This window comes from Salmo salar, chromosome ssa26 (genome assembly GCF_905237065.1).
Source record: "Salmo salar chromosome ssa26, Ssal_v3.1, whole genome shotgun sequence".
NCBI classification, from domain to species: domain Eukaryota; kingdom Metazoa; phylum Chordata; class Actinopteri; order Salmoniformes; family Salmonidae; genus Salmo; species Salmo salar.
This window is the reverse complement of record NC_059467.1, coordinates 31,752,856-31,765,622: the sequence shown is the minus strand read 5'-3', so window position 1 is coordinate 31,765,622 and position 12,767 is coordinate 31,752,856. Positions and strand designations below refer to the sequence as shown.

The 12,767-nt window shown below is 44.6% G+C and overlaps 1 protein-coding gene across 4 annotated transcripts in view; it reads right to left on the bottom strand.

The window, feature by feature from the left end:
• The window catches only part of LOC106593220 (protein unc-13 homolog C), a 184,439-nt gene that overhangs the window by 67,968 nt on the left and 103,704 nt on the right, over nt 1-12,767 (bottom strand). For all 4 annotated transcript variants that reach the window (XM_045708287.1, XM_045708288.1, XM_045708289.1 and 1 more), the window contains 2 exons: nt 10,295-10,428; nt 8,436-8,521 (listed from right to left, as the gene is read on the bottom strand). In XM_045708287.1, coding sequence (XP_045564243.1) covers nt 8,436-8,521; nt 10,295-10,428 — 220 coding nt within the window. The remainder of the gene's footprint in view (nt 1-8,435; nt 8,522-10,294; nt 10,429-12,767) is intronic.

Genomic DNA, 12,767 nt, shown 5'->3' with positions numbered 1-12,767 from the left:
GTGCCTGTGTGTATGTATGTGTCTATGTTTGTGTGTGCGCAATGTGTATGCGTACGTGTGTGTGTGTGTATGTGTGTGTTCATGTGTGTGTGTGTGTTCCCTGCAGTTGGTAGAAAGTGTAAGCTGGGGTCCAGAGGGAAAACAGACTGAGTCCCTGATTCCCTAATGAGGATGTCTTCATGTTAGACCATCAGCCTACTGGGACAGACAGGCTCATCCCTCCCTCCCTCCCTCCCTCGTGATGTCCTTGCTGTCAGAATTTGTTTTGCGGTGGGAACGTTCCCACCCACACACTACTGACATCTTCAGCAGGCAGGCAGGGACATTTTAAGCTAGCTGTACTGAAGGCTTCACCCTTAAAGTAAAGTTCACATTAATAATGAATAATATATCACTGACCGTTAAACCCTGACCCTAGAGCTCTAACCCCTGACCTCTCACCCTCCCTGATTTGATTTCCAGGGAAGACAAGTGTCACTTTGTATCTTCTCCCTAGAAAACCACAACATCAGACATACTAGAGAGAGAGAGAGGTAGAGAGGGAGAGAGAGAGGGAGAGGGAGGTAGAGAGGGAGAGAAGGGGAGAGAGAGAGAGAGGGAGAGAGGGAGAGAGGTAGAGAGGGAGAGTGAGGTAGAGAGGGAGAGATAGAGAATGAAAGACAGAGGGAAAGAGAGGGAGAGAAGGGGGGGAGAGAGAGGTAGAGAGGGAAAGAGAGAGAATGAAAGAGAGAGGGAAAGAGAGGGAGAGAAGGGGGAGAGAGAGAGGTAGAGAGGGAAAGAGAGAGAATGAAAGAGAGAGGGAAAGAGAGGGAGAGAAGGGGGAGAGAGAGAGGTAGAGAGGGAGAGATAGAGAATGAAAGAGAGAGGGAAAGAGAGGGAGAGAAGGGGAGAGGAGAAGAGGGAATGTGCTATGGGTGCACTCAGTGACCTGCCCTCTGGAGAGTGTAACCAGAGTGAGTATCAAATCAAATCAAATTGTATTGGTCACATACACATGGGTAGCAGATGTTAATGCGAGTGTAGCGAAATGCTTGTGCTTCTAGTTCCGACAGTGCAGTAATATCTAACAAGTAATCTAACAATTTCACAACAACTACTTTATACACACAAGTGTAAAGAGATGATTAAGAATATGCACATATAAATATATGGATGAGCGATGGCCGAACGGCATAGGCAAGATGCAATAGATGGTATAGATTACAGTATATACATATGAGATGAGTAATGTAGGGTAAGTAAACATTATATAAAGTGCCATTATTTAAAGTGGCTAGTGATACATTTATTACATCCACTTTTTAATTATTAAAGTGGCTAGAGATTTGAGTCTATATGTTGGCAGCAGCCACTGTTAGTGATGGCTGTTTAACAGTCTGATGGCCTTGAGATAGAAGCTGTTTTTCAGTCTCTCGGTCCCCGCTTTGATGCACCTGTACTGACCTCGCCTTCTGGATGATATCAATCATCCCTGTGTGTGTGTGTGTGTGTGTGTGTGTGTGTGTGTGTGTGTGTGTGTGTGTGTGTGTGTGTGTGTGTGTGTGTGTGTGTGTGTGTGTGTGTGTGTGTGTGTGTGTGTGTGTGTTTTTGTTTCTATGTGTGTGTGTGTCTGCCTGCCTTACCCTGCCTTTCCTCCCAGCCTTTTCATCCCTGGTTTCCCTACAACCCGTACAGCCCTCTCCCTAATCCTTCCCCCTCCCTCCTTCCTCCCCCTTGCAGTGTGTTGGTAGGCCCAGGGAGAACCCATCAACCCTGCTAGCACAGAAGAGGAAATTTGTATTTTTCCTACCAACACACTGCAAAGAGGAGGAGGGATGGGGGAAGGATGGGGGAGAGGGCTGTAGGGGTGGACCTGTGTCGACTTCCCTGGGCCTACCAACACACTGCAAAGGGGAGGAGGGATGGGGGAGAGGGCTGTAGGGGTGGACCTGTGTCGACTTCCCTGGGCCTACCAACACACTGCAAAGGGGAGGAGGGATGGGGGAAGGATGGGGGAGAGGGCTGTAGGGGTGGACCTGTGTCGACTTCCCTGGGCCTACCAACACACTGCAAAGGGGAGGAGGGATGGGGGAAGGATGGGGGAGAGGGCTGTAGGGGTGGACCTGTGTCGACTTCCCTGGGCCTACCAACACACTGCAAAGGGGAGGAGGGATGGGGGAAGGATGGGGGAGAGGGCTGTAGGGGTGGACCTGTGTCGACTTCCCTGGGCCTACCAACACACTGCAAAGGGGAGGAGGGATGGGGGAAGGATGAGGGAGAGGGCTGTAGGGGTGGACCTGTGTCAACTTCCCGGGCAACCACAAATGAATGTATAATACTAATAGATCCAAGGCGATATTCAACGTTCGTCCAGGTTCCCAGGACGTCAGGGGATGCCTTCAAAACCAGCCACTAGGGGCAATGGGTAGCACTATTCCCATCAAGTAGAATTGCAGCTTCTCTCCCATGCAGCCCTCTCCCCCATGGAGGATTGGCATAAGCTGCGAGCCCCGGCTCCAAGGGTGGCGCATTCAATCTAGGGCTGGGTGGTATATCGTATTTTACTGTATACCGGTATGATGCACGGACCAGTTTGAGTTTTTACTTTACCTTCTGTAACTGTATTTGAATGTTTGGTTTGTTAAAAGTGATACGCCATGCGTAACATCCTATTCTATATTTTACTCCTTTACTTGAGTTATCTCTCTCCTCTCTCTCTCTCCATTCTGTTTTCCACACAGACCTAGCCCCGCCCACTGTCACTCAAGGAGCGCGTTTGTTTTTGCTCGGCCACCAGACACTTGCAGTTAGTCTGCATGGTCAATGCAGCACATGCAACAATGACTACGATGCTGCTTCCACTCTGCTTGTTAATATACATCTACAAGAGCTCTATAATTACACTATTACTGTTTCTTACATCTGCAAACAGCTAGGTTTTCTTTTCTTAACAAGTTGTGGCTAAGTCTTGTTAGCCGCTAATGCTAATCACTAGTTAGCTGTCTAAAGTAGCAAGCTATACATCCTGATACCAGTGAAGTTTGTGCAACAATATCTTCTAAATCAAAGAGGAATAGGCGAAGCATGAATATGTTAGCTACATGAAGTAGCTAACAGAAAACATTTAATGTAGCCAAAGATTATAGGGTCCCCTAGGAAACACTGACCAACACTTTGGTTCCTACCCAATCACAATAACTTCTCCCTGGCATTTTCATTAGTTGCCATGTCAAACAAGACTGTATTCAAAGCGCCCATTATTATCTTCTAACTATGGAATTAGAATAATCATTATTTCCCCAGTTTTATGATCTAATTGCAACATTTGGTTTAAAGGCCTAGTAACATCGGTCAACTCTGAGTTCAACTTGGAATAACATGTACCATGAAAGTGTCTCACCTCTTAGCCAGGTAGATTTCTCAATGTCTCAGTCTCAGTCTCTCTCTCTGTCTCTCTCTCTCTCAGTCTCAGTCTCTCAATGTCTCTCTCTGTCTCTCTCTCTCAGTCTCAGTCTCTCAAAGGTCTCAGTCTCAGTCTCTCTCTCTCTGTCTCTCTGTCTCTCAGTCTCTCAGTCTCTCAATGTCTCAGTCTCTCTCTTTCTGTCTCTCTCTCTCTGTCTCTCTCTCTCTTAGTCTCAGTCTCTCAATGTCTCAGTCTCAGTCTCTCTTTCTCTGTCTCTCTCTGTCTCAGTCTCTCAATGTCTCAGTCTCAGTCTCTCTCTCTCTGTCTCTCTCTCTCTCAGTCTCAGTCTCTCAATGTCTCAGTCTCAGTCTCTCTCTCTCTCTGTCTCTCTCGCTCTCTCAGAATGTCTGTCTCTCTCTCTCTCTCTCAGTCTCAGTCTCTCAATGTCTCAGTCTCTCTCTCTCTGTCTCTCAGTCTCTCAATGTCTCAGTCTCTCTCTCTCTGTCTCTCTCTCTCTCAGTCTCAGTCTCAGTCTCTCTCTCTGTCTCTCTCTCTCAATGTCTCAGTTTCCCAATGTCTCAGTCTATCTTTCTCTGTCTCTCTCTCTCTCAGTCTCTCAATGTCTCACTCTCAGTCTCTCTCTCAGTCTCAGTCTCTCAATGTCTCAGTCTCAGTCTCTCTCTCTCTGTCTCTCACTCTCTTAATGTCTCAGTCTCTCTCTCTCTGTCTCTCTCTCTCTCAGTCTCAGTCTCTCTCTCTCTCTCTCTCTCTCTCTCTCTTAGTCTCAGTCTCTCAATGTCTCAGTCTCTCAATGTCTCAGTCTCTCTTTCTCTGTCTCTCTCTCTCTGTCTCGGTCTCTCAATGTCTCACTCTCAGTCTCTCTCTCTGTCTCTCTCTCTGTCTCTCTCTCAGTCTCAGTCTCAGTCTCTCAATGTCTCAGTCTCAGTCTTTCTCTGTCTCTCTCTCTCTCTCAGTCTCAGTCTCTCAATGTCTCTATCTAGCTCTCTCTCGCTCTCTCACACATTCTCCAATCTCATCTCTTTGTTTCTCTCTCTGTCTCCGTCTCTCTCTCTCTCACTCTCGCTCTCTCTCTCATTCTCCAATCTCCTCTCTCTGTTTCTCTCTCTCTCAAATTCAAATGGCTAAAAGGAACGTATTACCACATACATTGCAAAAGCAAACATATAGACACAACACATCAATGATGCCCCACACTGTAGATGATAATAGTAAAAATAATAATACTCAATGAGTAGTAACAATTAACATGACAAGAAGTAAGAAGTAAGAAATGAATGAGGACAATAAATAAATAGTGAGAAAGACACATTTAGCAAAGTTGTCTGTGGCTGTTCCTACACTTGTGGCCGTCCCTATAAGTGTGGCGAGAAGCTACATACACTATATATACAAAAGTTTGTGGACACAACTTCAAATTAGTGGATTCGGCTATTTCAGCCACAACCGTTGCTGACAGGTGTATAAAATCGAGCACACAGCCATGCAATCTCCATAGGAAACATTGGCAGTAGAATGGCCTTATTGAAAAGCTCAGTGACTTTGAACGTGACACTGTCATAGGATGTCACCATTCCAAAAGGTCAGTTAGTCAAATTTCTGCCCTGCTAGAGCTGCCCCGGTCAAATGTAAGTGCTGTTATTATGAAGTGGAAACGTCTAGGACCGCAAAGTTATAGGCCACACAAGCACACAAAACGGGACCACCGAGTGCTGAAAATCGTCTGTCCTCGGTTGCAACATTCACTACCGAGTTCCAAATTGCAACGTCAGCACAAGAACTGTTCGTCAGAGCTTCATGAAATGGGTTTCCAAGGCCTAGCAGCTGCATACAAGCCAAAGGTCACCATGAGCAATGCCAAACATCGGCTGGAGTGGTGTAAAGCTCGCCGCCAGTAGAAATACGTTCTTTGGAGTGATGAATCACACTTCACCACCTGGCAGTGACGGATGAACCTGGGTTTGGCGGAGAACGCTACCTGGCCCAATGCAAAGTGTCAACTGTACAGTTTGATGGAGGAGGAATAATGTTCTGGGGCTGTTTTTCATGGTTCAGGGAAATCTTAACACTACAGCATACAATGACATTCTAGGCAATTCTGTGCTTCCAACTTTGTGGCAACAGTTTGGGGAAGGCCCTTTCCTGTTTCAGCATGACAATGCCCCCGTGCACAAAGCGAGGCCCATACAGAAATGGTTTGTTGAGATCGGTGTGGAAGGAATTGACTGGCCTGCACAGAGCCCTGACCTCAACCCCATCGAACACCTTTGGGATGAATTGGAACGCCGACTGCGAGCCAGGCCTAATCGCCCAACATCAGTGCTTGAACTCTGAATGTTCCATCATCTAGTGGAAAGCCTTGCCAGAAGAGTGGAGGCTGTTACAGTAGCAAAGGGGGGACCAACTCCATATTAATGCCCATGATTTTGGAATGAGATGTTCGATGAGCAGGTGAGTGAGCACAACCTGTCCTCTCTGGGTAGCCAGATTTGTCTGTGACGGCCGGTTTCTATGGCCAGGCTGTTCTCACTTAGTCTCTCTCTATCGCTCTCTCTCCATCCCTCTCCATCTCTCTCTCAAACACAACATGAACTGCTGCCTGCCTTTACATTGAAACTGTTGCTCTATCCGCAACTCTCTCTCTCACACACAAACTGACTTGGGATGTTCTGGTTATGTGCATGCTAGGGTGTGTGTGTGTGTGTTTGCGTACGTGCGTGCATGTGTGTGTGTATGTAGTTATCGCATATAAATGAATGAGGATAATGCAGTGGGATAGTGTTTAACCCTTTGACATGTACGAACACACGGGTGTGATCATTCTACAGTGGTCCCTGCATTGTACGCTCAAACCGCTGTGATTAGAAGACTTATTTAGAGCGTCCAGTTAGGATTGACACAACAGTCAGCGTTTGAGCTGGCCACATAGTTTTTTTTCACAGAAACACAGTTTTCACAACGTTATGTCGTCCATGTGAAAGGCTAACACAATTCTCATCCAAACCGGAAAATGTCAGCTACATTAGTCCTAGCGCTAACTGAGGAAAGAGTGACCTAACACAAGCGGTCATATTTAGCTAACTTTCAGCTGACAGAAACCGTAATTAGCTAATAGCAATTACTATTTACAATTCATTATATCACGGGTGACCTCACCAGTGATCTAAATAATTGAATAAAACGCGATGGGTATTTTGTGCTGGCCTCCATATTTGTTTATTCATGTCAACCAAAGAGTTTGCAAGATGAGTTGGGTCTGTTTGCAGTATGCATGTTGATAGGGGTGTGTCGTTTACCATCATTCACTTCCTGAATTTTACTCAAAAGACGATTGAACCATCCCATCCCTTCACTTAATTTTGTTCTAACATCTTTGGTCTGGCAGACATTTACGTGACAACCAGAATGCATTGTATGATGTCAACAAACATGGCGCCACACATAGCTGGCAATTAGCTTCGAATTAGCTCATCATAATTAGTACAACCTTAAAAATATATATTTTACACACATCATATATTTCCATTACAATCTATGCAAGAATCGGAATGCATGATTTGTCACCAGCACTTGAAAACATGTGAATAAAACAGCAAATGCATTATGCTCCATACATACATACGGTGTGCTACAGTAGCTACGATAACACGATATACAGAAACTATAATGATAATTTAATAAGGCACTTACTTTGATAGGAACGCACACATCCAAAGTTATTATTAGTAGTGAAAGCAATGTGGCCGCCAGCCGGAAAATGTGCCAGGGAGGAAAAAGTTTGTGCTTGGGCTCTCGTCGAAGAGAGACATTTGTCTGGCTCAATAATGTCTCAAACACAAACTGTCCGCAACAGTGAAATGGGCAGAACACACCTCAATTCAAACAGTTGTTAGAAAATTTTAAAAACTTGTTCGAAAACTATTTCAAATTGACAAGTTGCTCTATAGCCAATAGATGATTAGAAGGCAGCGTACCTTGGTTTGAGGGCAGCGTGGGTGAACTGTCCTGTTGTGTAACAATCCCATTTTGGAAAAGTGCATTCTGACAGCACGCGCATAAAAAAAACTCACCCTGGGGTGACCGTTAGAGATATTTGGAACTTACACGTGAAAAGGTTAAAAGGCTGACTACTGGTGAGGTCACTGCTTTCCTTTCTCCTCCAAACAGATGGAACTAACCCACAATGACCTGCTTTCTTAATAGCACTCACTGGGGACATTCACACACACACACGCACTCACACACACGCACTCACACATGAAGGCAGGCAGGCAGGCAGGCAAGCTTGCAATCATACACACACCGACAGATGCACAGCCCAATAACAGTTCAGGTTTATTTGAGATTTATGTTCTCCATTAAAATAGATAGCTAATATAAAACCACTAAAGAATCGTGGTAAAACAAATAGCAATTATGATGTATGGGAAAGAATGCCCTAATCCAATATCTTATGCCTCTGGAAATAGAACGCCTACATGCAAAACCTTAATATCCCATTATGATGCAAGCAGGTCCCATTATAATGAGATAAAACTTTGTGCTATGGTGAAACTGGTCATCTGTTTTCACAGATTTTATGTAAGAGGAGGGAGGAGGAGGACGAGGTAAGAGGAGATATGTGAGCGTGTGCAACACTGATAAGTGTCCTCCCTGCAACACGGAAACACAGAATCCCTGGAGCGACACACCCGCACTGCTCAAACCCAGTCTGACAGCAACACACACACACACACACACACACACACACACACACACACACACACACACACACACACACACACACACACACACACACACACCTGCCACCATGACTCTGATTTAGATTGTAATATAAGTATAGCGTGTCCTCTGAAGGAAAGCCCTACTTTAGCTCTGGGGAAGAAAGCAGAGAGAGGCAGGGAGAGCAGAGAAGAGAGAGCGAGTAGAGATAGAGGCAGAGAGAGAAAGAAAGAATGAGAGAGGGAGAGAGAGAGAGAGAGCAGAGATAATTGACACACAGGGTTTTGACAGATCAATAGCACTTCCTACTAACCTTCCATGGCGTATTTCATGTCCAGGGCAAACAGGTTCCATATGAACTCAGCGCTGACCTTCCCCATATTCAGCTCTTGGGGAAATCTGTGGGAGGAATTACAATGGATCCACATCACACTCATTTCCTCATAATCACAAGCCTGACTGGACACTCAGACTGACTGGTTCTGTCTCAAATAGCACCCTAATCCCTAGCTCTGGTCAGAAGGAGTGTGGAAGTGGGTTGGACAGAGAATAGGGTGTCACTGGAGATTTGGGGATAAATTGGTTGAATCTCAGAGGAAGAATTCAGCTGAAGAACTAACAACCCCACCAGAGAGAGAGAGAGAGAGAGAGAGAGAGAGAGAGAGAGAGAGAGAGAGAGAGAGAGAGAGAGAGAGAGAGAGAGAGAGAGAGAGAGAGAGAGGATGTTATATGCGAGAGATGGAGAAAGGGAGACAGAGAGGTGTAGAGGGAAAAAAGATAGATAAAGAGAGCTAGATAAAGAGAGATAGGTAGATAGATAAAGAGAGATAGATAAAGAGAGATAGGTAGATAGATAAAGAGAGATAGATAAAGAGAGATAGGTAGATAGATAAAGAGCGATAGATAAAGAGAGATAGGTAGATAGATAAAGAGAGATAGATAAAGAGAGATAGGTAGATAGATAAAGAGAGATAGATAAAGAGAGATAGGTAGATAGATAAAGAGAGATAGATAAAGAGAGATAGGTAGATACATAAAGAGAGATAGATAAAGAGAGATAGGTAGATAGATAAAGAGAGATAGATAAAGAGAGATAGGTAGATAGATAAAGAGAGATACATAAAGAGAGATAGGTAGATAGATAAAGAGAGATAGATAAAGAGAGATAGGTAGATAGATAAAGAGAGATACATAAAGAGAGATAGGTAGATAGATAAAGAGAGATACATAAAGAGAGATAGATAAAGAGAGATAGGTAGATAGATAAAGAGAGATAGATAAAGGTAGATAGATAAAGAGAGATAGAGAAAGGTAGAGAAGATAACAGAGAGAGATGGGGAAGTGAAGATAGAGAAAGAAGAGCAAGAGAGAGATAGCAAGAGGCGTTTGCAGATAAATTGTTATTTTGTTTATTATAGATTTCCAGTCAGCCCTTAATTGTGAAAAGTCACTGGGATAATTATCCATTCTACACATAGCGATGGAATGACAGGAATAGATGAAAGGCTTCTGGCGCAGATAAGGTCAATTTCCCTCTCAATGTGTTACTTTCCCTAATATAGCTCTCACACACAAACAAGCACGAATGCACTAACACACAAACACTAACGCAAAACACTTGTGCACGTATGTAGCACGCACATGCACACAAATGCAAAACACATGCGTGTGTACATATGTATGCACACACACACACTAATATAAGGCAGAACGTCTTGCCTTGACAAATATTTGTGAGCTAATCCTTGAATGTTCCTCATAGCTCATATATCTACCTCTCCCCCCAGTAAATCACGCAAGCACGCAGACTCAGATGCAGAAAGAGAGAGAGACACACACACACACACACACACACACACACACACACACACACACACACACACACACACACACACACACACACACACACACACACACACACACACACACACACACACACACACACACACACACACAAACACTCTTTCTCCGTCTCTCTCTTGCTTTCCCTCTCTCACTGATTTCCGTTGCTTATTCACTAGCAGTTTATGCCCTCAGCTATCCCAGAGCCATTATCCCAAAATAGATCTACCACTGTGTGTGTGTGTGTGTGTGTGTGTGTGTGTGTGTGTGTGTGTGTGTGTGTGTGTGTGTGTGTGTGTGTGTGTCCGTGTGTGTGCCATGTTGTCGTACTGGTTGATGACAGGGGTGTAGGCGGTGCGGTCCTCGTCGATCACAGACACCATGAGAGTGATGAGCTTGGGCCAGAAGTCCAGGTTCTTTATAGACGGACCCTGCTCCTCCCGGGGAAGATTCTGCTTACGGGCCTAGAGGGGGATAGAAGAAGAGGGGGGTGGAGAGAGAGAGAGACAGAGAGAGAGAGACAGAGAGAAGCAGAGATGAAGGTTGTGGTGGAGCTCATTAATCCCAGACACAGACAGACAGACAGACAGACAGACAGACAGACAGACAGACAGACAGACAGACAGACAGACAGACAGACAGACAGACAGACAGACAGACAGACAGACAGACAGACAGACAGACAGACAGACAGACAGACAGACAGACAGACAGACAGACAGACAGACAGACAGACAGACCTCAAGTGGACTTTTACAGAGAGCAGAGAGTTTTGCATGGCAAACTAAGCCTGCAGCTCATGTTTAATTCAAGACATGGTCTGACATCTTAAATGGAGCTGAACAGAAACCAGACAAACACAGATAAAAACTCACATTGACACATCAGCCCATCTCCTCCCAGAGCGAGTGACTGTGTGTGTGCAGGTTGGTGATGGCACGCATGCACACCCTGATCAGTTCACCCGAGTTGCTACCCTGACCTGGACCTGCTGTTTCAACTCTCTCTCTCTCCACCTCTCTCTCGCCACCTCTCTCTCTCTACCTCTCTACGCCTCTACCTCTCTCTTTCTCTACCTCTCTCTCTACCTCTCTCTCTACCTCTTTCTCTCTACCTCTCTCTCTCTACCTCTGAATGCTCAGCTATGAAAAGCCAACGGACATTTTCTCCTGAGGTGCTGACCTGTTGCACCCTCAATAACCACTGTGATTATTAGCCTGGTTCCTCTCTAGGTTTCTTCCTAGGTTCCTGCCTTTCTAGATAGTTTTTCCTAGCCACCGTGCCTCTACATCCGCATTGCTTGCTCCCTGAGATTTTAGGATGGGTTTCTGTATAAGCACTTTGTGACAACTGCTATTGTTAAAAAGGGCTTTATAAATCCATTTGATAGATTGATTGATGCATGTGTCTGATGGTGTGCCTGAGTGCATGTGTGTGTGTTTGGCTGCAGAGAAACACTTTTTCTAGAGCAGCCCTGCCCTTCTTCCACTGATGCCGTCTTCTAAAACACTGATTGAACTGAACTGGCTGTTTCTGCTTAATCACTTGTTATTCGGAGCACCATCTGTTCAACACAGATAGAGATAGAACAGAACAGCATGGAAAGAGCAGTAGGAGAGTTTTAGCTGTCTGTAGACTAGTGCTGGTTTACAGATCTGATAGTCTGTAGACTAGTGCTGGTTTACAGATCTGATAGTCTGTAGACTAGTGCTGGTTTACAGATCTGATAGTCTGTAGACTAGTGCTGGTTTACAGATCTGATAGTCTGTAGACTAGTGCTGGTTTACAGATCTGATAGTCTGTAGACTAGTGCTGGTTTACGGATCTGATAGTCTGTAGACTAGTGCTGGTTTACAGATCTGATAGTCTGTAGACTAGTGCTGGTTTACAGATCTGATAGTCTGTAGACTAGTGCTGGTTTACAGATCTGATAGTCTGTAGACTAGTGCTGGTTTACGGATCTGATAGTCTGTAGACTAGTGCTGGTTTACAGATCTGATAGTCTGTAGACTAGTGCTGGTTTACGGATCTGATAGTCTGTAGACTAGTGCTGGTTTACAGTTCTGATAGTCTGTAGACTAGTGCTGGTTTACAGTTCTGATAGTCTGTAGACTAGTGCTGGTAAATAATCTAACTAGTGCTGGTATATGATCTAATTAAGCAATAAGGCCCGAGGGGGTGTGGTATATTGGCCATATACCACAAACCCAGAGGTGTCTTACTGCTATTACAAACGGGCTATCAAAGTAATTACAGCAGTAAAAACGAATTTTGTCATACCCATGGTATATGCTCTGATATTTATTAAAAAATATATTTTACCTTTATTTAACTAGGCAAGTCAGTTAAGAACAAATTCTTATTTTCAATGATGGCTTAGGAACAGCTTTCAGGCAATCAGCAGGCAGGGCTTGAACCAACAGTTTACAATAGTCTGTAGACCAGTGCAGGTATATCATGTAATAGTCTGCAGACTAGTGCTGGTATATGATCTGATAGTCTGTAGACCAGTGCAGGTATATCATGTAATAGTCTGTAGACCAGTGCAGGTATATCATGTAATAGTCTGTAGACCAGTGCAGGTATATCATGTAATAGTCTGTAGACCAGTGCAGGTATATCATCTAATAGTCTGTAGACCAGTGCAGGTATATCATCTAATAGTCTGCAGACTAGCGCTGGTATATGATCTAATAGTCTGTAGACCAGTGCAGGTATATGTTCTAATAGTCTGTAGACCAGTGCTGGTACATGATCCAATAGTCTGTAGACCAATCCTGGTACAGTATATGATCTAATAGTC